The sequence below is a fragment of the Lonchura striata genome, chromosome 7 (genome assembly GCF_046129695.1).
Source record: "Lonchura striata isolate bLonStr1 chromosome 7, bLonStr1.mat, whole genome shotgun sequence".
Lineage (NCBI taxonomy): Eukaryota > Metazoa > Chordata > Aves > Passeriformes > Estrildidae > Lonchura > Lonchura striata.
Genome location: NC_134609.1, coordinates 5,105,024 through 5,129,081, shown reverse-complemented (window position 1 = coordinate 5,129,081; position 24,058 = coordinate 5,105,024). Strand labels below are relative to the sequence as shown.

At 40.2% G+C, this 24,058-nt stretch overlaps 1 protein-coding gene across 1 annotated transcript in view; it reads right to left on the bottom strand.

Moving 5' to 3' along the window:
• LOC110473331 (uncharacterized) overlaps nt 1-24,058 on the bottom strand; it is a 206,225-nt gene that overhangs the window by 91,356 nt on the left and 90,811 nt on the right. The window contains exon 3 of the mRNA XM_077784499.1: nt 13,511-13,696. Within this exon, the coding sequence (XP_077640625.1) occupies nt 13,511-13,696 (186 nt within the window). The remainder of the gene's footprint in view (nt 1-13,510; nt 13,697-24,058) is intronic.

Here is a 24,058-nt window from a genome sequence, read left to right as displayed (position 1 = left end):
AGGGGAGTGGGAGGGGCAGGGCTGGGGAAGAAACAAAAAAAATAAAAAAAATGAAAGACAAAAAGAGACAAGATTTTCATTGGTGAGAGCCATGAGTAGAGAAGGTTAAAGCCCTCTAACAAGGCTTGAAGTGCAGACTTCATGACAAAGAAAAGGAACATCATGCACCTTAAAGGATTTGACCTTTTAGAGCATTTAGGAACTTAACACATTGTGCTACCACATCTGGGGACTACTGACTGTGCATACAAAAGGGACAAGGAGGGGGTGGTTTGTGTTTTGCAGGACAAGAGGAGAAATGTTTGCCTATTTTAGGGTTTTTCAAACATATAGTTGATTTAGAGTTCAGAAAACCAACTTAGGAATTTGGGAACCTACACAAATCCCTAATAAGAAACTTATCTGCACTGTTAGAATGAGACAAGTTTCTTCTCAGCCAACAGCACAGGACTCAACTGAGTCTTTCCAAAGAGACTGCAAGAAGTCACCTACAAAGCTCAAAGCAAAGATATGCACAAATGGCAGTAGACTGTGCAGTGAACAACACCACCAGCCCAGGGACTCAATGAAAAGGATTCCATGGTGGATGCTAAGGAGGAAAAATGGTTGAAAGCACTTTTAACATCAGATGAGACTTCTGCTGTTGCTATCTCATTTCAAAAGGGATATATGTGCAGGTAATGAGCTGGAAAAAACTTAGCTAGGAAGAAAAACCAAACAAAACCAAACAAACAAAAAAAGAGAAAGGAAAAAAAATCAAACAAACCAACCACAAAACTAAGATAACTGAGCCCTGAGAAAAGACAGAATTGAAACCAAGACAATCACTTTCTAACAATAACATTGTGCCCAAAGGCTCCCCTGTCCTGGTCTCAGAACACAAGTACCAGGACACTGCTAAAACTCTTCTTAATAGGGTGCTTATTTGAAACTACAGGCATTATCTGCAGGCTGACTGCCTCCAATATCATATTCAGTTTGTGTATAAAGTATTAGAGCTTAAATAAAGTGACACAAAGCAGCTCAGCTTCTGTGTAATTCAATAGCTCAGATACACAACATGGGCTGGATAGAAGCAGGCATTGAAGGAAGAAAACTTACTTGGCTTTGAGGAATTACAGAACTGCAACTGAGACAACAAATTATTTTCTAGCAGAAAAATTAAGAGGGTGAAATAAGTATGAATATTCAATAAGTACATTAGGTACAGAGAAAAGACAAAATCAAATTATAACACTCCAAGTCAGAATTGCAATCCACTCCTGTGTATAACAGAGATTGCTTAATTTCCATGCCCAAATCACCTTGCTGTTTACAGAGCACACAGTATGGAAAATTTTGTAGGCACTACCTTGGAAATAGGGATGTTTCTCTGTCCAGAGGTATTTTAGTAGGTGATGAGGGTTTTCTTCAAAGGCAGGCAAGGGAAAGGACAGCAGGAGTCTGACATGTCTCAGCAGGGCAGCTCATCAGGAGCAGAGGGAAGCACTTGATCGCAGCAAGAGAGACCCAAAATCTGCAGGCCAAACAGCTGGGGCTGAGCGCTCTCCTGTGGGTCCAGCTGCCACCCCTCAGCCACTCCAAGCCAATTCCCCACCAACTTCTCAGCATCTCCCTTCTCCTTTCAACTTTGTTTTTGAACTTATCAGCACGAGCTGGCCGAACACACGGTCAGGAGCACTTGCAAGACCTCTCTCCCTGCACTCAGACTTGGAGAAGGTGGCTTTTGTCTCTGAAGTGTCCTTCTACCTTTGCACACAGGTACTTCTGCCAACACCCCCCTATGTTTATGTGGAAAACCTTGTTATCTACTTGCTTATTTATGGGATGGGGAAGTTGCTTTCAGTACATGTAAAAGAATGCCTGCAGGAGAGAAGGAATAGAATCTTTCAAATTAAATTTCCCATAGCATAGCAGCTAAATGTTGATTTTATCTATTAGGTTATGAACAAATATTCATAAACCAATTAATTTAATCTCTGATATCTTAAAAAATTCTAAATTTTCATAATTCAATATCTGTATCTACTCTCCACCTTTTACTTCTTAAAACTATCCATAATGACAGCATTTGCTTTCCTGGCCATCACTACTGAAAAACTATATTAAGTGTTCTGTGAAATATCAGACTAACATTAATATATGCAACCATCTTTTGAATGAAATTTCTTCAACTTTAAAAAAAATATTCTTATTCTTTTCAATAGTAGCATTTTTGCTATTCAGATTGCTATGCTCTCTTCATCATTATTTCCATTTTCTTCCTATTTTACCACATTTGCTCTGCAATTTTTTACTACCTTGAAAGCATTGCAGAAATGCTTTCCAGGAATTTACAAGGGACTGGGAAGGACACTCAATGCACAGAGCCTGTCAGCAGTGATGTGCAGCTGTTTTGATCTATTCCTGAGCCATGGGTTGCCTTCCTCCCATGGAATCAAACATTGCCATCTGCACGTAAGAATTAGTTTTGAATAAAAAAAAAAAATGTGTGTGAACTCACAGGATTCTTAAGCATTGTTAGTGAACTGACGTCAGAGTACTGAATGTAGTAAGGCTGATCTAAAGCAGGGACAGAAAAACAAGGACTTGATTACATTCATTTGGGCACTGTGGGCATAAGTAGAGTATATCCACTTCAGGCACGCAGGCAGGGAGGAGGTGTCATCACTCACAAAGCTGCATGTAAATCTTATGTTAGCAGCATCATGAGCCTTTCTCTCCTTGATCAGGACTGTGCAGGCAGCACACGGCCATTAGTAGCACCTAAGGACTGTGTGTCCTCTGTAATTACAATGTCCTCTCTGCCCAGTGGGTGCTGGTTTCTCAGGATCCCAGTGAGGGCTGTCCTCACCAGCACCTCAGGTCAGTATTTTCATCATCAGCTGTGGCTGCACTAATAGGAGCAACCTTCAGGTATCTGACCTGTCACTTGGATGCTTATTCCCTAAATTGACATGGACTTTGCTACTAAACTCTAGATATATCAGCTTCCTATTCCTGCTCTGAAGTTCCTTTTCAGAGGTTCCCAGCCTATGGCATTTTATTATAACAGGACTTTACTTCCTCCACACAAGCATATTTCTTTCTGCTATGACTGGTAATTCTGGGGATCAGGAGAGATGTTACTGACCATGGCATCATGCTCAGGATGTCAAATTGCATGGGTGAAACTCCAGCCACAAAGGTGACGTTTAAATGCTCTGCAAAACCAAAATGTTTTGAGCCGCTCCTCCAGCCTTGCTCAGTTGCTTTACTGGGCCACGGGATTTTTCTGCCTGCCTATAAAAAATGAACTGAAAACCACTGAAATTTTTCAGGAGCACATGCAGATGCACTAATCACAGTGAAGATGGCACAGCATCAGGTGGATATTACCTTGCCCTGAATTCATTAGGAAATCTTTCAGGACAATTCCATAAACATTCACCCCTTTTCTTTTAAATTTCTGACATCTTTATACAGAAGAGTTACTATATTTCATTCACTTGTTCCTTTGAGTCTTTCACATTTTATATTTTGTTCTTGTTGGTTTTATTTCAATCTCTCTGAAACAGTGCAGGAACTGATTGGTCACTGGAAATTCTTTCCAGAACAATATTGCCCCATAGGATTCACCTTTGTGGGCTCAGGATCAAACACAGCAACCTCAGCAGTGCAAAAGCTGCTGCTATACTGAGAACACCTTTTTTTTGTATTTTGTTATAGACTTTAACCATGCAGCTCCCCAATACACACTCCTCCTGCAGCACCCTAATATGTTTATTACAGTGAAGAGCTAAGGACAGCAAAGCTCACCTCTCCACTAATGAGCCAAATCCCACCAGAGGGGTTTTTCTGCAACAGTAACTTCTCCAGCTACAACACCTGAATTTTAGCATTCTGTTTTCTCAGCTTAGTAATCTTCAGAAAATCTTCTTTGTGTCTCAGTTGCTCCTTAGCACACCCAATGTGTCCCTAATGTGTTACAGGAGTGCTTTGTTTTCTACTGAGCTGGAGTGACATCAGTGCTGCCTAATCACTCCTAGCCTGATTTCCAAAGGTCAGAAAGAAGAGGTAGAAAGAACTCTTGTTCTAATCCCTTTCAACATTTGAGTTCCCTTCCTTTGTAGCCATGCAAGTAGTTTTATCCTTTGCTTCTCTCAGATCCTGCCATATGCAAAATCTACATGGCATCATCTCTGGAATCTCTCTTTTGCAGAACAGACAGCCCTTGAAATGTCATCTACCAAATGGGGAGTTTTGAAAGCACTACATTTTTTTTTTTTTTTTTTTTTTTTTTTTTTGCCCAGGTGAACCAAATGAAATAGTAGACTAATCAAGTCTGGAATAAACATATTTTTCTGTGGCACCTTCTCAGCAGCCACTGGGAATCAGAGCGCCAGCTAGCAGTTCCCCGGAGTGACAGTCAAGTGGTGGGAACACTTATAAAGGGTGTGGGTGGGAAGGGGTGTCACCCTGGGACATCCAATGGCAAAGGATTACATTAGGGTTACAACACAATGGGGAAAAGCCGGGGAGGGGAGAAGCCTCCGGGGACCAAGTGACAACAAGAACAGGGATGATTGACAAAGAACTTTTGAGAAGAAAATGGGGGTGGTTACACTGACTGACAGGGGAGGGGAGGTGGGCAGCACAACTTGGATTGGCATATCTATTTTGGGGTAAAAGGGGAGGAACAGAGAGAGTGACAGTCAAGTGGTGGGAAAACTTAGGGGTAAACAACTTGGGAGAAACCACTGTGAGGGGAAGAAATAGCAGGTACAAGGAACACACCAAACAGAACTCTCTAACAATAACTTTCTAACTCATATAATAAAACACTGCAAAATCCCACAGAACACGCACCACCACATCTCCCCCATTTTTATTTTATAAATTTGCTGGAGCTTTGGGGAAGGATAAAGTCAGGGGTATTAAACTTCAGTGCCTGCTTTGTTGATTGCCTTCCCACCATATATTTTCAGTAGTGACAGCAGCGCTACCATTTTTGAAGCTGCAGACTTGGTGGTGGTGGTGGAGATGACGCGCTTTAAAATCCCAAAAGACTAGGAAACAACACTAGGAAAATAACGATGAGATATGCAATATCTTTTATGATGGCTACCATCCATCCTGAAAGATTCCAGTTCTTAAACACGTCCCTAAAACAGTCCTCGTTCTCTTGTTTCACACTGCCAATCAGGCTCTTCATCTCTGATGGACGCTCTGGCTCTTTGATGACAAATTAAAGCATCACAACCCCTCAAATTCCTGACAGCCATGCCCATGTGCCAGCAGCAGAAAATCAATGGCTGCTGGATTTTGTAGGGTAGCCTACGTGGTTATTTCCTCATCTTCGAGGAGGTTACTTAAGGCTGTTACTGTCAAATTCGCCTGCTTCGTTACCCAACACTCTAAGTTGCCCAATTCACTTAATGCTTTGGCTGCCACCACCCACGGCAGGAACACTGAGACAGCAACCCTTTTGGATTTGGCCCAGTGATAAATTTTGGCATCGCAATGTTCATCAAATTGGCTTGCACTCTGTTTGGTAATTTTTGGTCTATTTTTAGACTGCTGAATTGGAATTTGGGTCATGTTGGGGGAAGTGAGGGAAAGACACCCCAGAGTGCATGAACCTCCGAGAAGGCGAGAGGGGATTCCTGGGTATATCTGATATATCAACACTGTTTCCAGCACAAATCCAAACCACAGTTTTGGACTGGCTACAGTGAGGGAAAAACTCCATCCCATCCAAAGCCAACACAAAAGAGTTTCTATTTGTTTGGATAAGTTGGGTAAATTTCTGTATCTTCCTTTTGGTGATTTTCATATCTCTTGGTCACATCCATCATTTTTTAAAATATCCACACATCACCTAGCAAAAATTCCTTAATTTCATTATCGTCCATCACTTTTGGCATTACTCCTAATGAGTCAGCTTTGTTCTTGAAGCTTTTGCAGTGGGCAAGCAGACTACCTTAAATAAACACACACTTAGAAAAATCACGGGGTTTTTATCCCCCACTGCCTTTTTTTGGGGTGCGTGTGCCACACAGCACCTAGCTGGTAACATTTCTCTTGTGCATATCAGTGCTGTTCCCTGCTGTGAAGAGGAAACAGCTTCTCTACCACATCTCAAACAGATATTAAAGCTGAATTTTCCCTCTCTTTCACCTCTGCCATGCAGTTTACTTTTGCCTTGACATTAGCTGAGGATTTTATAGACCAGTAAGATTTTTTTTTTTTTAGCTCTTTGAGGTTGCCTGAACAACACCTGGCTTTCCCTGCACCCAGCAGCAGTGGGGTGCACTGAGGTTGGGTGGTTTGCTATTTGCAGGTTTTTGGGATTACCATTATTTTGTCCAAACTGCTTTTTATAGAACTTATTTATATCTGCTTTCTTCACGCATTTTCTTCTGCTATTCTGATGGGTTTTTTCTAATGTTAAATTTCCCATTAAGATCCCATCCCCCAGTGTACTAATTCTACCTGCAAAACACATTTTTTATGGCTGTACACTGATTTGTTGTCTTGGATATCCCTTGGCGGCTTCCTTGGGAAAATTGATTTTCTGTGAAGCTATTATTCTTTAGAAAGAAAAAAATAAGCTCAAGTAATCAACAACTTACCTGTTTTTCTCCTGTTCACATGAGACTGCCACAAAGCACCCATGTTCTGTATCTTCCCTTTTCCTCCCTTTCAATTAGTTCACAAACTGAGCAGATTTCTTCAGGAGCCTACCCAGCTGCCTCAGGATGGGCTCCTTCTGCATAGCTCTGTTCTCTGCAGTGCTTTTGGTTAAATATCCACAGCCTGCCCTTCTTTGCCTCATTTACATGAATGCCAGAGTCTCCTTTTCCTCCTCATACCTCACTTCTGATTTAGATACCTGCTAACACTAGAAATTAACAGAGGCTAAATTAACACATGCTAGAAATTAACAGAGGCTAGGATGATCTAAGCTGACTTTTTAAAGAATTCTGTGTCATCCATACTGCTCACTGCCCACCTAGAGAGTGCCCAAGCTGTGAAGCCTTTTTATCTGTTAAAGAAGAAAAATACCAGTGCAGGGGCTGACACACACCTGAGTAATGTGATGTTGAATTTATGTCACTGAGATGGCTCACTGGATTGCCTGCAGTCCCCACCCTTGGGCACCTTCAGGTGGGAACTGCTGAAGAGAAATCAGCTTGGGGACTCAGAGGGATGGGCTTTGCTGAGTTACAGAGTTAGACTATTGCTCTGTTTGAGAAGTAGGTGTGCTTACACATGCAAATGAAAGAGAGACATGAGCAGTGATCCTGAGCAACTGCTTTACACTGCTCAGGGATCGCAGGAGCTGAGGATTCCCACCTGTGATAATTGCTCTCGGAGTTTAATGGGGGCACAAGGTCAAAACACAATGCCTTGACAAAAGATTAAAGGATTAAAAATGAAAAGGATGAGACATGTCATTTGGAAAAAGAATGTGAATTTATGGGGAACAATCGCACACAATATTAATAAAGTTAGAAATATCTCTCAAAATTGATGAGCACCTACTGGGATATTTCTGTGACCGAACAAGTAACTTTACCTAAAGAATATCCTACATAAAACCATCCAAAAATTTTATTGCTGAAAAAACTCGAAGAGCATTTGCTGAGCTGTTGCTGTTTAACTTGTGCACCTAAACCATCAGTCTACACTCTGTGCTCTCAGGGATGTTTGCCAAGTGGGCATTCAGAACACCTCAGATAAAAGCTGAGTATTTTTCAACAACTAACCAGAAATTTTGAGTTTTACCCTGTAAAAGTTCATCATTAACCACATTCATGATGACTAATACTATTATTTTTTCTGGTAGATTTGCCACTGATATGTGTAACAAAATTTCTCACCTTTTTCCTCCTCCAAGAGATCACAGCAGCTTATAAAAACCAGTTGCCAGTTATATTAAGATATTTTGTTTTCAGCATCTTAATAAAAGTTCCAAAACAAAAATATTATCTCAGTTTAAGACTCTGAACTTAAGATTTGGCTAGTTTAATGGGATATTTTAAAAAGTTTGAAATCTCCTTGTTCCTCCTTCTTGGTACTTGATAGATTTTTTTAGAGTCCCCCTCCTACCTGGGCCAACTAAGAATTTTCCTTATAAATCATAGGCCATGACTGAGCTTTCAGTGTGATGAGAAAGCAGCTAGATTGTTTGCTACCAAAGAAGAGTTGTGCTCATTGGGAGGTAGATTGTTTTTTAAAGCTAGATGATCAAATGAAATATTAAACCTTCAATATCTACAGATCTGACCAGAAAAATACAATTCAACTCCCTAAAGTGACATTGCCAGAACTCCAGGAATTATCTAAAAGTTCAATTACCACATGTTTCATCCAGTTCTGTTACTAGCAAAGACAGCTTCGTCTTGCTCCTTCCAAATCAACTCCAGGCTACTCATTTATTGTCATAAAACCAAGCAGTTTTAGTTCTACTAAGTCAGGGCACAGAAGCTAGTGCAGCAATTCTATTTTGCTTAAAGGACAGCTTGAGCAAAATATTTGCCATGATCCTGCTGCCCAAATTTTCTATTGTCATCTTGTTATGCTGGAGAGGGAAAAGATAAGATAGAAATCTAATCCTAGTATCACATCACCAATAAATTCTTTGCTCTCAAGAGTGATTTCTTCATCTCATGGACCAATCTGCTGGATGAGATGTTCCTAGGAGTCTTCTTGGAGAAGCAATGGGGACACTGACTCCTCAGAGAAAGAAAAGGCAGACAGATCCAAAATTTGTCTTTCCAGATCTGATCAGCTGCCTAGCAGTTTTTTATATCTGGTGGTATTAACATCATAGCAACACAGAGACAGCTCAGAAGCAAAATTTCTCATTACAGTTGACTTCAAAGCTTTTTCAGTGAAATTACAGTTTTTGTGAAGTGCAAGTTGGTGTGGCATGCTGAATGAAGACACTTTCAGTGCCCAGCATTGCTGACCATGGCCTGGCCCTGCCTGCTTGCAGAAAGAGAAGAGGCTGCCCTGCTGTGCCTTGGGGGCTCCTGGTGCTCAGCTGTCGTTCCTCCCAGTGTCATCTGCACCAGCCAAGCATGCAGTGCCACAGCCCCAAGTGCAGGTGAGGGAAAGCATTTTGTGCTGTACAAGTGGTTCACATGGAGCTGCCCTCTGGGTGGGCTGGGCTGCCATCAGCCCCATCCTCCTGGGAGCACAGCCTGGCCTCTCAGTCACATTCCAGCTCAGCCTGCCACCAGAGCCTTCCAGCCAGCCAAAGGGAGCTCAGGAAAAGCTGGAACAGCTCTTTAAATACTAAAGAGATGCTGCCTAACATGAAGGGGGGTGGGGATAGGCACTGCTAAGTCCATCTCCCTGCCCACCCCGCAAGCAGCCAGGTGTAAGGGAAGCCAATCCATCCCTGCTATGCTAGGCACAAAAAGTGTCTAGGAGGAAGAAAGAACAGGTGTACATGCAGTATTTTTAGTTTTACATCAAAACATGCCTTAATTAGTTTCTTTAAAAAGTGATTGCTCGACAAAAACTCTGATCTTTCTACAAAATTTCACTTTGACATCGATAGGGAATTGCATGCTCGCTTACCTGCATTTGCATATTGCCCCTCCCAGCCCCAGCACACAATTCCCTTAAAGCTTGATAATTAGGCATTTTAGCAACCAATCTTTACACCAAAACACACGAGCCCACCCGTGCTTTTTATTGCCATAGGAATCTTCATTTTTTAAAACATAAAATATTGAGCAACAGGCCATATTCAGCCTTATAATGGATGGAAAAACTCAAAATAGAAGGAGCACAGCCTAGCCAGTTAACCAAAAATGTGTTTGCTTCCAGGATTGTGCTTAAGGAGAGCCAAGATCCAGAACAGGAGAACATTATAATTAAGAGAATGAAAGAACTTTCACTTGTAGTCAGCTATTTTATATCTAGCAATATATAGCATGTTACTATTGCCATATGTAAAATACTGCATTAAACATTTATTTATTTCTCTGTATATTGTGTGAGGAACCAGTCTGAGTGCCTTGAAAGAGTGCACAAGAAAACAGTTAACAATCTCATTTTTTAGAACCGAGTAAAAACTGGGAAAATACTGTCCCCATGAATTACTGCATCACTATCAGCTAGAAAAGCCAGGGGCAAAACCAGATGGAATTTGCTTAATTAGGTCCAGATCCAGTGAAGTATATACATATCTCTAAGCCAGCAAGAGAGCCTATGGACAGCAAACAAGTTAAAATAACCATGTTGAAAGGAAGCAGAAAGCTAAATATGGCATGGATTTCAGTTTTTACAAATGGTATCTCATAGGTTCAGGATTATCTGCAAGATCAAGCATTTTGCACAATCAGTGTTTTGCCTCTTGTCAGAGAGTTGCCTAGTTAAAAGTTTTAGAAAACTGTCTTGAAACTGATTAACACCCCGTTTAATTCCTCCTCATTTCTCTCTTACTTTTATAGAAAAAAAGTTTCCCTGTAAAGGAATAAAACAGCTATTGGCACTGCAGACTTTAGGAAACCACATGCATAAAATTATAAATTTAGGACTAAATTATGATTCAAAACCAATGGACAAGGAAAAAACTACTTGCCACTAGGCAAAGCAGAAACAATGCTATCAAGTTGTGGATGACACATGGGGTTCACAGATATTCCCTATCTGCACAGCAAGACATTCCTTTCTCCATCTTTTCTTGAGATAAGACACCCATCTGTCAGATCATTACAGCAATGATAGAGAAGATCTCTGCCAGAGCCTATTATTTGACATATTGTACATAAAAAGCAATTGGCCAGAGGGAATTCCCCAAATGTGGTAAGCCAGGATCCAGCTCAGCTAAGGGCCAAAGTGCCCTGAGCTGTGAGGAAACCGAAATGAAGCTCCAGAAATGAGTCGTGCACAGGGGCAGGGCCACCCGAGAGGCAAAGGGTGCAGCAGCTGACTCAGACAGGTGACACAAATTATACCTGACCTGCCAGAAAATATTCATTGACTCCCAACTTCCAGTCAAATCTAAAGACCACAGTTTTGCCTAAGCAAAATGCTTCATCTTACTTATTCAATAATGGGATGTAAAAACTAATTCTAGAGTAAAAGATTGATACAAAATGAGCAGTATAAATAAAGAGCTAAGTAATATCATATATCTGCCACAGCTTAAGCCAAATTTAAAATGGTAATGTTTTCAGATATCCCTAAACCTTGGGTACCTCCTGTGTCCAGAAATAAAAATGTTATTTTGTTCCTAGAAGCCAAAAGTTTGAGGCCATAATAATATATTTAGATAACCTATCTTAGCAAGTAAGACCAAGGGGACACAGCCATGCTGAATTTTGACCCTCTTGAAGTTTGCAACTGTTTTGCTCTATAGAATACTTTAATATTCATTGAACTGTTTTCTGGCTTTGTGGCCTGAGGAACAAAAGGCTCCTATCTGATAAAGGCTGAACATCCCTGATCCAAATAATAAATCACAATAAAATTATGGTTGCGCAAAGGACAACTTTGATTTTTTTTCTCTCCAGGTATTTGCTTAGTTACTTCAATTATCTTAAAAAGGTGAACATATCTTTAAAGAAAATGTGAACAAACTAAGCTAGCCTTATGCTGCAGTAGCTATGACAACAGACTTTGAAATAAGTGGTGAAAAAGCTAGACCTGAATCTTAATTTCATTTAATTATTTTTTCAGTCTACTCTTCACTTTACTCTGAAATTGTACAGAAACTGGAATCTCTTACTAACACCAGATGTACAGTATCTTCCATAGGCAATTCTACAGATTTTATTTAGGTTAGAAATGAGATTACTCAGAGAATGAGTAGACAACTCCTAATACCTTCAGATGAAGCCAGACTGTTTTCTGGGTAATGCTGTTCCCAAAGTTGCTGTGTTCAGTGCAGACTGGCATGTGAGATATCTGACTATGTGAAGGAGTAATCCCATTGGATCAACCATTTCCAAACTGTATCAAATCTTCTATTAAAGGTGAGATTTTCAAAATAAAGACACAGTAGAGAAGGTAAAGTTAAAAGTCAGATTTTCAGAGAATTCACTCACTGGGCTGAAGTGAGAAAGATGATACTTCAGTTCTAACACCTCTTCCTTTTTTCTTTCAGTCCTTCCTATCATCCTTGGGCAGTCTTTTATTGATGAAATCCACAATCATGCACACTACCACCTTCACTAGACAGATTTGGATTCCTGCTCCTATCTCCTTTCCCATTCCTCTGAAATCTTTCTAGCAGAAGGAGCAGGAAGCAAATTCTTCCCCTCCCTCCATCAAGCACAGCAGTTTAGCAATCAAGAACACTAAAAAAAAAAAAGGAGAAAAACCCAGACCATTACCACTAACATCTCTTTTTACCCTGTAAATGTTCCATTGCCCTCTCTATTTTATTTGAACAAGTCCAGGACTGCACAGGGAAGCCAAATCACTGTACAGTTGTGACTACACAGAAGAGGAGTCACTTGAACCTCTGGTGAAGGGAGACACGTGTGCTCCCAAAGCCAGTTATGGAACTGCAGCCACCTACAAGCTGACCAGGCCAGGGACATTACTAGCACCTTCCCCCACTAACCCCACTTCTCCAGGGCCAGCAACCCCAAATTCACTGTTGTGGATCACAGGGCACCACCGCAGAGGTCTGCCTGTGTCATGCAAGCATCAAATACAGAAACAGATGGGCATCATGCTACAAATTACTTATTAATTCCCTTAAGAACTGATTGTGAGTAATAGAGCTTCATGATTCTCCCAGAAAGACAAAAATGCATAAAAAGCGAATAAAATATCAGCCATTCTTTTTCATCTTCATTCTTAAAGGAGAATATAATTTTTTTGATACCCCCAAATTTTTTTCACTTAAATTTTTCAGCTTTTTCAGTATGGTGCCTCCTGCTGCAACAAATGAAATAAGGCTGGTGGAACAAGGACTGGAAGAAAGCAGCCTTAGTCTCCATTATCCTTTTTACCAGTTTTTGAGACTTTGAGATTGATACAGGGACCATCTAATGTGTGAGCAACTACAAATATATTCACAAGCAGAGCTAGAGGCACTGGTCATCAGACACCTCCCCCTGCTGAGGAGTATGGGCTGCTCCACAGACAAACACATGGCACATTCCCTGATTTGTCCTCTTTTCAAGCTGCAGCACTCTCCCACTCTCTTGTAGATGTGCCCCACATTTCCAGTACCTGGGTTGCAAATGAGTCCTCCGTCTATGGCTTGCAGAGTCATGAACACTTAGGAGGTACTTACAGAATTCACCTGCAGCTCCCGAGCAGCTGAAGACCATCATCACAGGTGAGAAATGAAGCCCACTCCTCAGCTGATTTTCTAGAAATTTAAGAACGGACAACAGGGGACAAATCAATAAAATAGAATTCACAGCGCTGGGTGTGTAGCTGTAGCCAGAGGCACCCCAGCTAACAACAGCAGCCCTTCTTTCTATTGCACCAGTCAAAAGCACATTCACAAACCATTATACATATTCAAACTTGTTTTAAACTCTTTTACCTGTTTTAGGAACTTCTTAGCCCAGCCGCTGCTCTGATCTGCCTTTTTAGAGCCTGTGCAGCAATCTTGGTTGTGGTTTTGAGGGTCTTGTGTCACCTCCTCAGAGGAGCCCCTGTTCCATGGTTTCAGCAGGTGACAGTCCAAGTGGCAGTAGCAGGGGTCCTTGCCACATTCCTCAGGTGTGCCCTGACCATGCAGACAGTTTAGTTACTTCAGTTACTGCAAGTTAACCTCAAGTACTCTAAATCAACATCACCTACTTCACATGGAAGCATAGGCATACTTCATATGTCTGATATATTTTAATTATTGCCAGTTAGCTACCAAAATAAAAGCATTTGTTATTTCACAACTATAGCTACTTCTGCAAAAGTTAACATTATATTACAATGCACAACACATAGAATCCACTTTAATATTTGCAAAAGCCAAAGCTATAATATGTGTTTATCACATCACAACAAGTCCTTAGTCAGGAGCAGAGACCCAGGTTTTATTGACTGCAACAAACAAAAAACATATTTGTATAACCCCCAAGGACAAAGAGCTGTACAAGCACTAACCAAAGCACAAGCCCAGCTTACAAAGACACCATTTGCATTTCCTCTAGGACTGGAGGTGGTTAAAAAGGGCCTACAGCTGCAACCTTTTATTCTAATTACCCACCTTGGGAGGGGAGAAGCAGCATTAACTCTTCAATGGCTATCTCAGGGAGTATAGGGAAGGGTGTGGTGCCCAGAGCATTCCTTGTTTGTGAGAACTTTTTACCATTACATTTGGAAATGCTCCCACAGTATTATGCAATCTGCACTCTCCTTGCAGCAATGATCTTCCTCTTCCACCCTCAACAGAATCGAGGTGAAAGAGTCCTGCCATACATTCTGGCCTTTATGTATTCAAAAAAACACTTCTTAACAACAGCTTTGTTTCTGCATCCACTACACTCAATGCAGAAAGAGTTCATTTGTTTTCTGATGGTGAGCTTTGTGAAGTGCATGCACAGCTACTTTTAAATCCCTCCTCTTTAAATCAGATATAATTTTTGAAGCCTTTTTCCACTGGCTGCAGTGGGCTCTGCATGCTAGGGAAGTAAAACAGAGCCATGTTTTGTACTAGAGTTGATATGGTCTTTCCATTTTTCCTCTCTCCAGAATGCAACAGCATTGAGGACTTTGTTTCAGTCTCTCATGTAGCAAATTTGAAAGTTATTCTGCTTTTTGTAATCATGGAATAAGTCATGGGCACTTGAAGTTCAATAAATCCCCCAAGGCAGCCAGCTTGGTTTATTTTCAGCTCCAATGACCCACAGAAGGAATTTTTTTTTTGCAACATAGGAGTTGGTTTTTTTTCCCCCTTATTATATATAAACAATTTTCTTAATATTAGAGGGAAAATGTTCATATTAAAAGGCAGTGTTTATTAAAATATCAGCTTCTGCCTGCTGCAGGAGGATTATTAGCATCACTGACTTCCTTCTCTGTTCCAACAATCTATTGCCAAATTTCTCAGGGAAGGACTTGTGTGGTTGTTGCTCCTTGACAGGGAGTGTCTGGGAAGTTTGTCCTTTATGTAAACACAGTGCTGCAGAGAGGGAAAAAAAGAGGTGCTGAGTTTCCTGATGAGATGGGTGACAGCAGAGCCCCCTTTTCTACACTGGGTCACTGAGGTCTTCAGTAGAACATGAGATTAATTATTTCCTTCCTAAGAATCAGATTGGTACAGCCTGGAGAAATATCTTCTCAGAAAGAAAGGCATATTTACTGCTGCATTTCATACACTGAGCTACTGTGTACAAACAGACAGGGGCACAGCGCTGTTAAAGGGGAAAAGTGAGGATGATGTGATGCTCATATACAGTGACATCTAGCAATGAACTGACCCAGAAATGACACACTCAAATGGTGAAGAATGAGTATAAATTGGCAAGTATTATGTCGTAAATATCACAAATGGCTCCATATAATGTATCGCTGGAAAAGGTATTTAGTTTATTTAAGTCTTAATGTAATACTTTTTTTCTTTACTTATTTCTTGAATTCATAAAACCCAAAACAAATCTGGATTTTCAGTGCAGAGATTTAGAATTCAGGCTACAGAAACGAATTTATCACTTAAGATGTAAAAATAGTACTGTCTAAAAAGGGAGACTTTCTTATTTAAGAAGGAGAATCTGAAAAAGAGTACCTAATTAAAGTGTTTTCTTTGGATTTTTTTGAGAGAAAAATGTATGAGAGATGACATGTATCTAAATCTTTAAAAACCTAATCTCTTCTATGGGTTTCATTTGATTTCTGTAGTATGAAAACATATCCTCCTCTTCTTTCTCCTGGTTTGTTCTAGGGCAGACAAATAAAAATGCCTTTTTATAAAACTCTCTATTTGCTCAACCTATTTTTTAAACTGTGTTTCTTTACAATGTTTGATAAAAAACTACTGACTGTTTCCCTGAGACAAAATTGTTCAGTCAAAGTTCTGTTTTTGGTTGCTGAATATCAGCAGCACTTCTGTGCACTCTGGCTATTAAGGATGGCTGCCATATTTTCTTTCTGCTTCTACCCATTATCGTTCTGGTTGCCATACAAGTGTGACTTTAATCCTCCTGGTGTGACAGAAACAAAGACAATTAAAGATCTGGTGACCATCTAAGAGTAATTTAAAGATATAAAGGTACTTTGAACAATCACAGACTTCCTTTCCAGGAATGTCTGCTTTCCTTGGACACTCCCTTGCATGATCAGTTTGTGAAAGCAAGGTTTCACACACAGATCCACATTCCCCCCACCAGTCATCAGATGACTGCCATTTTCTGGGGATTTTAATTTGGGGGGAATTAGTTTTGTTTTGTTTGCTTTTTTTTTTTTTTTTTTTTTTTTAATAGAATCCCTTGACTACTACTAACATGTAATTTTCTTTCCCTGTTTCTTAGTCATTTAGGAGGAGGGTCAAAACCCCTTCTGTATAGAATACAGTTTACAGGGATATCCTTTTCTTTCCCTGACTGTTTACAAAACACATAGCATGAAGCTTTTTTGGTCTGATACTTTAAATTGTATGAACTATGGAAAAATGTTGAGGTTATGAAGGAAATTGTGATTTATGCTACTACAACTTAGGCTTCAGACCCACTTGTACTCTTCTGTGAAGAGCAGAAAACACCTAACGTGGGATGGTCAAAGCTTTCTCATCTCAGAAATGTTTTATTTTCTAAAAACCAGTACAGTAACCATTCTAAATGGCCACAGGGACCTCCACCAGCCCTGCCCTGCACTTTTCAGAGTGCCTCAGGTGATTTACAGCCAACAAAGAAGCTGCATACACAGGGAAGGGAAAGAAGGGTGTCTTTGAGAGCACCCAGCTGCTTTGTGCTCCTTTCCACTTCACTGTATATCCAAGGAGTGCTAAACACAGCAGCAACATTTAAAGTCTTGGCAAGCAAAGCTGCAAAGTCTTGCTAAGAGCAGTCGGGCCATTAGTGGCCGTTCAGTCAGAAAGAGCACGACTGTCTCAGAGCTGTTAGGGAGAGGGGAGAGGCTGGTAGTGAGAAAATGTTGTACTGGAGGATGGCAATGAGCACTTGCTTGGCTCAAGGGCTGATGGACAGGGGGGAGCCAAAAGGGAAATCAGCACTTCATAAAAGTTAATGACCAAGGATAAACTTTGTGAGTCCTGACCAAAGCAGGATTCAAGTGGAAAGCACTGGACTATTTCCTCTTCCATTGTTCCCTCTTGTTTTGGACCAATATCCCTTTCTTTTTTTGTTATTATTACTGTTACTTTTTAATATATGCCTTTGTGAGAAAGCCATGAATAAAGACACCCTCCATTATTTTCTTCCATGTCTCTATCAGATCTGACTCAGCTGAGCCATCCCTTTTCTTTTCTGCTTTCCCAAAGGTAATATCTCAAGTGAGATTAAAGATATCCTCTTCCAGATAGCCCATTTTTGCTAAATTTGTTCATTCATGAAGGCAAACATTGGCAGACCTTAAGTCATCACAGAGAGGGGCACTGGTGTTCTCAGTTCTAGGCATGAAGTATGTATAGGTACCTATGCTGGCCAAGACTAACTGTGACACAATAAATAGCACTCTAACAATAACAAATGTAAATAAAACACCTGAATTTCTTTCCAAAAAATAACCTTCTCCTAACCATTTAATTTTCTTTCCTTTTTACCCCCATATTTATCCCTCTATTTTGCCTAGCATATTTTAATGCTTGTGTAATCTGTAGCCAGCTCTGCAATTATTTTTCATAGTGTAAGCATTTTTGTGTAAAATTCATACTAGTGGGCAAGGCATGGGAGATGAGTTACAGTGTTTGTTATCCAATACTGGGTCAAGCACAGGGATTGTGGATTAGGGAGGAGGTCTAATGCTGATGAAAGCCTGCCCTGCCAGAAGTGCCCACACCAGCCCCAGCACAGTGGTTGCCTGCACAACACAGCCCTGAAGTCATTAAGTTTTCTTGCTGGTTTGAAAAATTAGAGTTTTATTCCAAACCTTATCATTCACTCTGTGACCACAGGTTTAATAGTTCCTCTTTGTTTTCTGTTTTCCCAGTTGTAAATGACTTATAAAGATTCTACTCAATTTTAAGGCATTTTGAGCCATATGGGATGGGGTGGGGGGACTCATAGTCATTCATGCTCAATTTTGATGACAGTGGTGAGTGGCATAAAGCAGAAAGAATCCCAAGGAAAAAGTCACTTCTAAGTTTGGTGCCATAAAGAAAGCTCTGGGATACTTGAGCAAGAGCCAAATCTAAAACCAAAATAATTCCAATAGAGCCTGTAAGATATAGAATAAATATGAATACACTTTCAGTATTCTGCCTTATCAAAACTGCATTTATGATGGAATAAAAAATTATTGCATTGCTAAAGGAACAGTCATAACTGTGAAGAAAAATGTTGAATTATTATGGCAGACTACACAGCAACACGGCATTTATGGCTCCACTCAGGGCAGATTGCTCAGTCAGGATTTTTCTTACATATATTACCATATAAACCTCCTGTGCCACTTGCAGTTTTGCAGAGTTCAGGTGATGAAAGAGTAAGAGGGGAATAACTTCACTTATTGCTGTGGAAACCTGTTTATCATCCATGTCTAGAATTACTATATTTTTACTTGAATTGGAAAAATATTCATTAACTCTCTGACATCTTCTCTTCACCCCAAAGTTTCCTTCTTCATACATGCATGCACTCCATTACTTTAGGAAGATGTGCTGTTACAAATTGTGCTACTAAGGTTGCTACTCCCTATTTGCCATCATCGTGTAGCACTGACTACATATAATTTATTTATAAAATAAATTATAATGGCACAGAACTGTCCCAATATTCAAACTCGTGAATAGTAACCTCTTTGTCCAACTATTTCTGGGATAATGAATAAGCTCTGTGGACTGCAAGTTAAATATTTCATGACAGTTATATGATTAACTCATGAGGTTTTTGAGATTTGATGGGCAGTATGATCAGGTCTGTCTTTGTCCTTGTCAAGGACATACATCCTTTTGGTCTCCATCTAAGGTTTCTTTTGCTACAGGTTCAGCAGCAGGAGAACAAATTCCAGTTCTTTACTAGGAAAGAGTAAGAAGGAGAAGGGAAAAGACTATCCAAGTTTGCTGAGATTTTGAGCTGCTACTCTGCCTCCAAACATATCCATTTCCATGGCAATACCAAGGGAAAGTACAGCATCTGTGCTGCAAAGCTTGCAGACAGCTTTTGAAATATCAGAAATTTTTGTGGGTACAGATGATATTGAACATATGGTGTTTGAAAGAGTGGCCAACATTGCAAAAGCCTTTGGAATCATCTGATATTTTATTTTGTGTTTCCCCACCCTCAGCTTTTAAGTCTGTCATATTTTCCTAGTAGAAATATAGTGACCCATTTATGGCAACAGCTGCACATTCAACTTGTTACTAGTGGTGTTATTTATCACAGTGAAAAGGAAAGATTCAATAATACAACAATGACCCTAAATGTGAGAGGGAAAAAAAAACCCAAAAAAAAAAAAGAAAAAAAGCAATGCTTATACTTCAGTGTATGGCCTGGATTAGTTTTCCATAGCATATAAATGTTACTTGGTAGGCACAAGTTGACTCTACATGCTCATGCTACGTGTGTGGCTGAAGCAAAAGTCCTTCCTCATCTATGAGGACAGTCTTCTAGATTTTTTCAGGCAGACAGTGCAGCAGCTTCTGTCAGTGATGTGAAATGTCAGTCTGAGCTGGGAAATGCCATGAAGCATGAAGTGATGAATTGCCATCATTTTTGCCAGGTTTCATAATGCACAGTGGCTTCTTGTTACACCGTCTTTACTTGTGTCTGTATATTAATTTGGTTAGGAAATATGTAAAAAGTAAAGGCTTAAAAAACAGCTTTGGCTTGTTTCATTATCTCGTAAATTTTGTGCAGTTTTTCTCAACCTTACATTTAAGCAAAAACTATTCTTTCTCAACTCATGCATTATGCAGTTCCCAACTCTCTCCATGCATGATCTGTCTCACACTGAGGGATTCTAGTTGAGACAATTGCATCATACCACAAATGTGATTTTCTGCTATTAATTCTTTGGAAAATGTACTCTGGAATAGTTTAATTTCCTGGCATTTTCTGGGTATATCATTATCTGTGAATTCAGGCTTCCCAAGCCTGTCTTGTATAAAACAAACTTCCCGATCCCAAGGTACCAAATTTCAGTTTTGAAAAGTCTAGAAACTTCTGCCTCAGGCTGTATTGAAATCCTGAACATCAGTACTTTGGGGCATCAGACTTTCAGTTTTGACCTAACATGTCATGAGACACTAATCCAAAACTGCATCAAACCAATCATTCAGATGAGTAACTAATAATTTATTCAGAAGTTGGCTAAGAGACATCCTTCATATTTCATATGTGTCTGTCAGTGCTCTGTAACTCAGCAAAGCAGGATGTTAAGCCTGGGTATCTTTTTCTAATTGCTTGCATCTGCATTTCAGCCAGACCAGTTCACAGCAAATATGGGACACATCCCAGTTGCTACTCACATCTCTGCAGTTTCCAGTCACCTAAATGAGTTTCCAGTTGGGATTGTCTGTAATAGGTGGTAAGAGAGTAAAACTTCTGCACACTGAGAGTCTCACAGGCTGCACACAGACAGAATTAAAGGAAATGCCAGGGAGATTAAAAGTATAGCATTCAGAATTCCATCTCTGGAAAAGGATGTCAAGTCTAGTGAAGGGTGATGAGATCATTCATTGAAAGCTCCTTTCCAGTCGGCTCAAGGGAAGTCCATACACTGCAGAGGGGAGGTTATAGTTTATAGTCAGTTATGGCCTTCAAGTGCTTTTTGGCTTACAGTGCTTCTGAAGGGTTTCAGAAACAATGGGAAAAAAAAAAAAAAGCAAAAAAAAAAAAAGCTAAACAAATATATGAAAATGGAGGCTTTAAAAAAAAAAAAAGTTTTCAAATCCTTAAGGAGAGAATAATATTTATATTTGTTAGGCATGTACATGAAAACATCAAGAACTCAACCCCATGGCAAGAGTCTTCAAAATCTGCTGCAAAGAAGAAACTCTTCAGTTCCCTGAAATCTGAAGGATGGTTTCTGTACTTCATGCAATCAGGTCAATAAGTGGAGATGAGAAGTCAGTAAGTGGGAACATAGGGCTGTTTCATATTTAGCCAACCTTTGTATCTTATTTAACATTTCCTTGAGATAATTGATTTGTGAGTGATCTTTCAAGCTGGTTTGCATTGCCTGTTTGACAGCAAGAAGTCCTGAGCATGAGCTGCACAGGGCATGGTGGTGAAGTCTCCACTGCAACCAAGGAAACTTCTTGTAGAGGCAGCAGAGGTTGAAAACTTAGTTCAGAAATGGTGGAGGAACTAGTGAGTGCCACAGTTCCACGTGTATGGTTCTACCTTCATTCCTTGCCTTTTGGACTGAGACTTCCACTAAGGATGGCAAGAACAAAAATGTTTTCTCTCTTGTATCATGAACATCTGCTTATTGGGACCTGTTTTGATGCCTTAAAATCCTCTTTAACAAGGAGAAAAGGAACTATAAAAATTAAACTGTAAAAACACCCTCTTGTTTATTACATATTTCAGCTTGGTTATATGATAACATCAATTCTTCATTTGTAGCCAGCAGCTGAAATAGTGTTTGATTGGGTTTGGGGTTTTTTTTGGCAACACAGGAATCCACCACTAACAAGATTTAGATAAGTAATTGCTTGAGATCCCAAGGCTGAAATGCTCAGGATGACACTTTAAACTTGAAAATGGTTTCCATAATATTAATTTCTTAAATATGGGGCCTAGGGATGGGTGGGGCTGAACAACTTCTCTTGTGTATTACAGCTCTAGTTGCAGAGATGGCCACAGAAAGAGATGTACTGAGTGTGTCTGTGGAATAGAGCAATCAGATATACAGGATGAGCTTTACAACACTTTACATTATTGTTCTGTAATGTTTGGGTTTTTTCTAGAGAACTAATCTTTTAAAGTCAAGGATGGAAAAAAAAATAAAAGAAATAATAGGATTATTGCAGCTTTCCCATGCAACACTTTTGCAGCCAAAATGATACTAAAGGGATTGAAATAACCTTCACATTGCTCCATAGCAACATCCAATCTTCCCTCCTCCTTTCTGCCAGCCAGGCACTGAGGCTGTCTTGGGCATTGTCTATTCAATGACACAGCTGGAGAATAAAAAGGGTGAGAAAAGCCCTCCAAAAGCAGAGTAGGAAAGATGGAAAACGTTACCAATGGGAACAGAAGCATTTGGGGAAGGCAGGGAAGTGAGCAGAGCCTGAGAGTACAGCCTGCCTACCTTTGCTCATGACAGCTCACAAAGCTGTGCAGCACCACCCTTTCTTTCTGAGTTAGCCACCTGGGGAACTTACTCCTTAACATTTATACATTTCATGTCCAAGCCATCATTTACAGATGTGGATTCTTCTCCAATCCAATTCATTTCCTATTTCCTGTTTTGTTCAAGTTACAGTTTAATATGGTAATTTGTTTCAGTGCAATGGCTTTTGAGCTGAGAAAATAGATGAGTAGAAGATGATACAGAGCTCCTCAATATGAATAAATGGGATATGGCTGCAAACAGGGCAGGGGATCATCAAATCCTCTCTCCTGAACTCACACAAAATGGAAGGTAGTGAGAAAAAAGCTTCATAACTTCATAGCTACAATATGGAGGCACTTGTTTGCCATGTTGCTGTGAAGCAACAGCAAAAGAAAACAAATGAACATTTCATCTATTCACTTTAAGCATCCCTAACTATGCCTTTGTGGAAACTGCAGCTTGAGTTTCATTGTGCTACTGAAATGAGCCCAAGATCTTGTGTGACATTTCAAAAAACGAGAGCAATATATTTCTCCATTACTTTATTTACTTTAAGCACATGTGTTTTGTAGTTAATGTAGTTCCTGGTGTTGTGAGAGAGCAGTAAAAATGAAATCCATGCTTAATGCAGTGAACTTTGACAACAGCAGCTGCAACTTAAAATTAAAATCCATTGCTTTGCTTTGCTCTCAGGGTCTGAACCAGATTTGAGGAAGTGCTGCAGAGCGCTGTGAATGAGGATATCTGAAATGAAAAAATGCCTGAATGGCTGCCCAAAGGACAGATCAAATCACCAAAAGCAAACAGTGATGTGCCAAGCTGTTTGCTGAATACTCAGGTGAAATCAGACAAAACCCATAAGCCTTGGAAATTTCAAGACAAAAGAGAGAGACTGAATTTTTATCATCTGCTGCAAGGCACTAATCATGGAGATAAAAGACTCATTTAGACTGGCTGACTTGACCCAAAAGCCAGAGGAGGCATTGAAAGCAATGAAGTTTCTGTCACCAGTCTCAGAGCACTTTAGATCTGGCCAGAAAACATAGACACTACAAATTTGGATTAAGTTGTCTTGAGGGGGAGGTAGTGTATTTTGGTTTGGGCTCTTTTGGAGGGATGAGGCAAGAGCTGTTGTGGTTTGGTTTTTGTCCAGACAGCAGCAGCAAACTGCTGAAAATTATTTATTTTTGTCAGTGATCTGATGATGTCCTTTAGGTGTTTAACTGCATTTTATAATGACCCAATATATCCAGTTTTTTTCATTTGCTTTTCCTTTATGTCATCAAGGACCTGCATTGGGTTTGTGGCTGAAGTAGGGATTAAGCAGACCCCAGGCTGCCTCTAAAGGAGACATCCTTAGGACAATCTCTGCTGAGTGCCTGGCAGGCATCAGCCTCAGCTGTGCCCTGCCTGAGGCAGGTGGAATTCTCTCCTCTGATTTTCGGTAAGTATCTACTGTAGTGACAGTGGGAGAAAAATCCAAGGGAGGAAAGGTGTGCAGACTCTGTGGTCTTAAAAAGATTGTGAACGAGGACTGCCAGAAAGAGTCACTAGTGCCACACTTGCCTGCTCACAGGGGATTGTACCTGTGTCAGCCAGAAATCACCAATTAAAACTTCAGTCTTCTTGCTGCCTGTCCTCCACAGAAGAAGCAGTTTGTAATCATACAGGGTTCATGGCAAAAAAGTCCCTC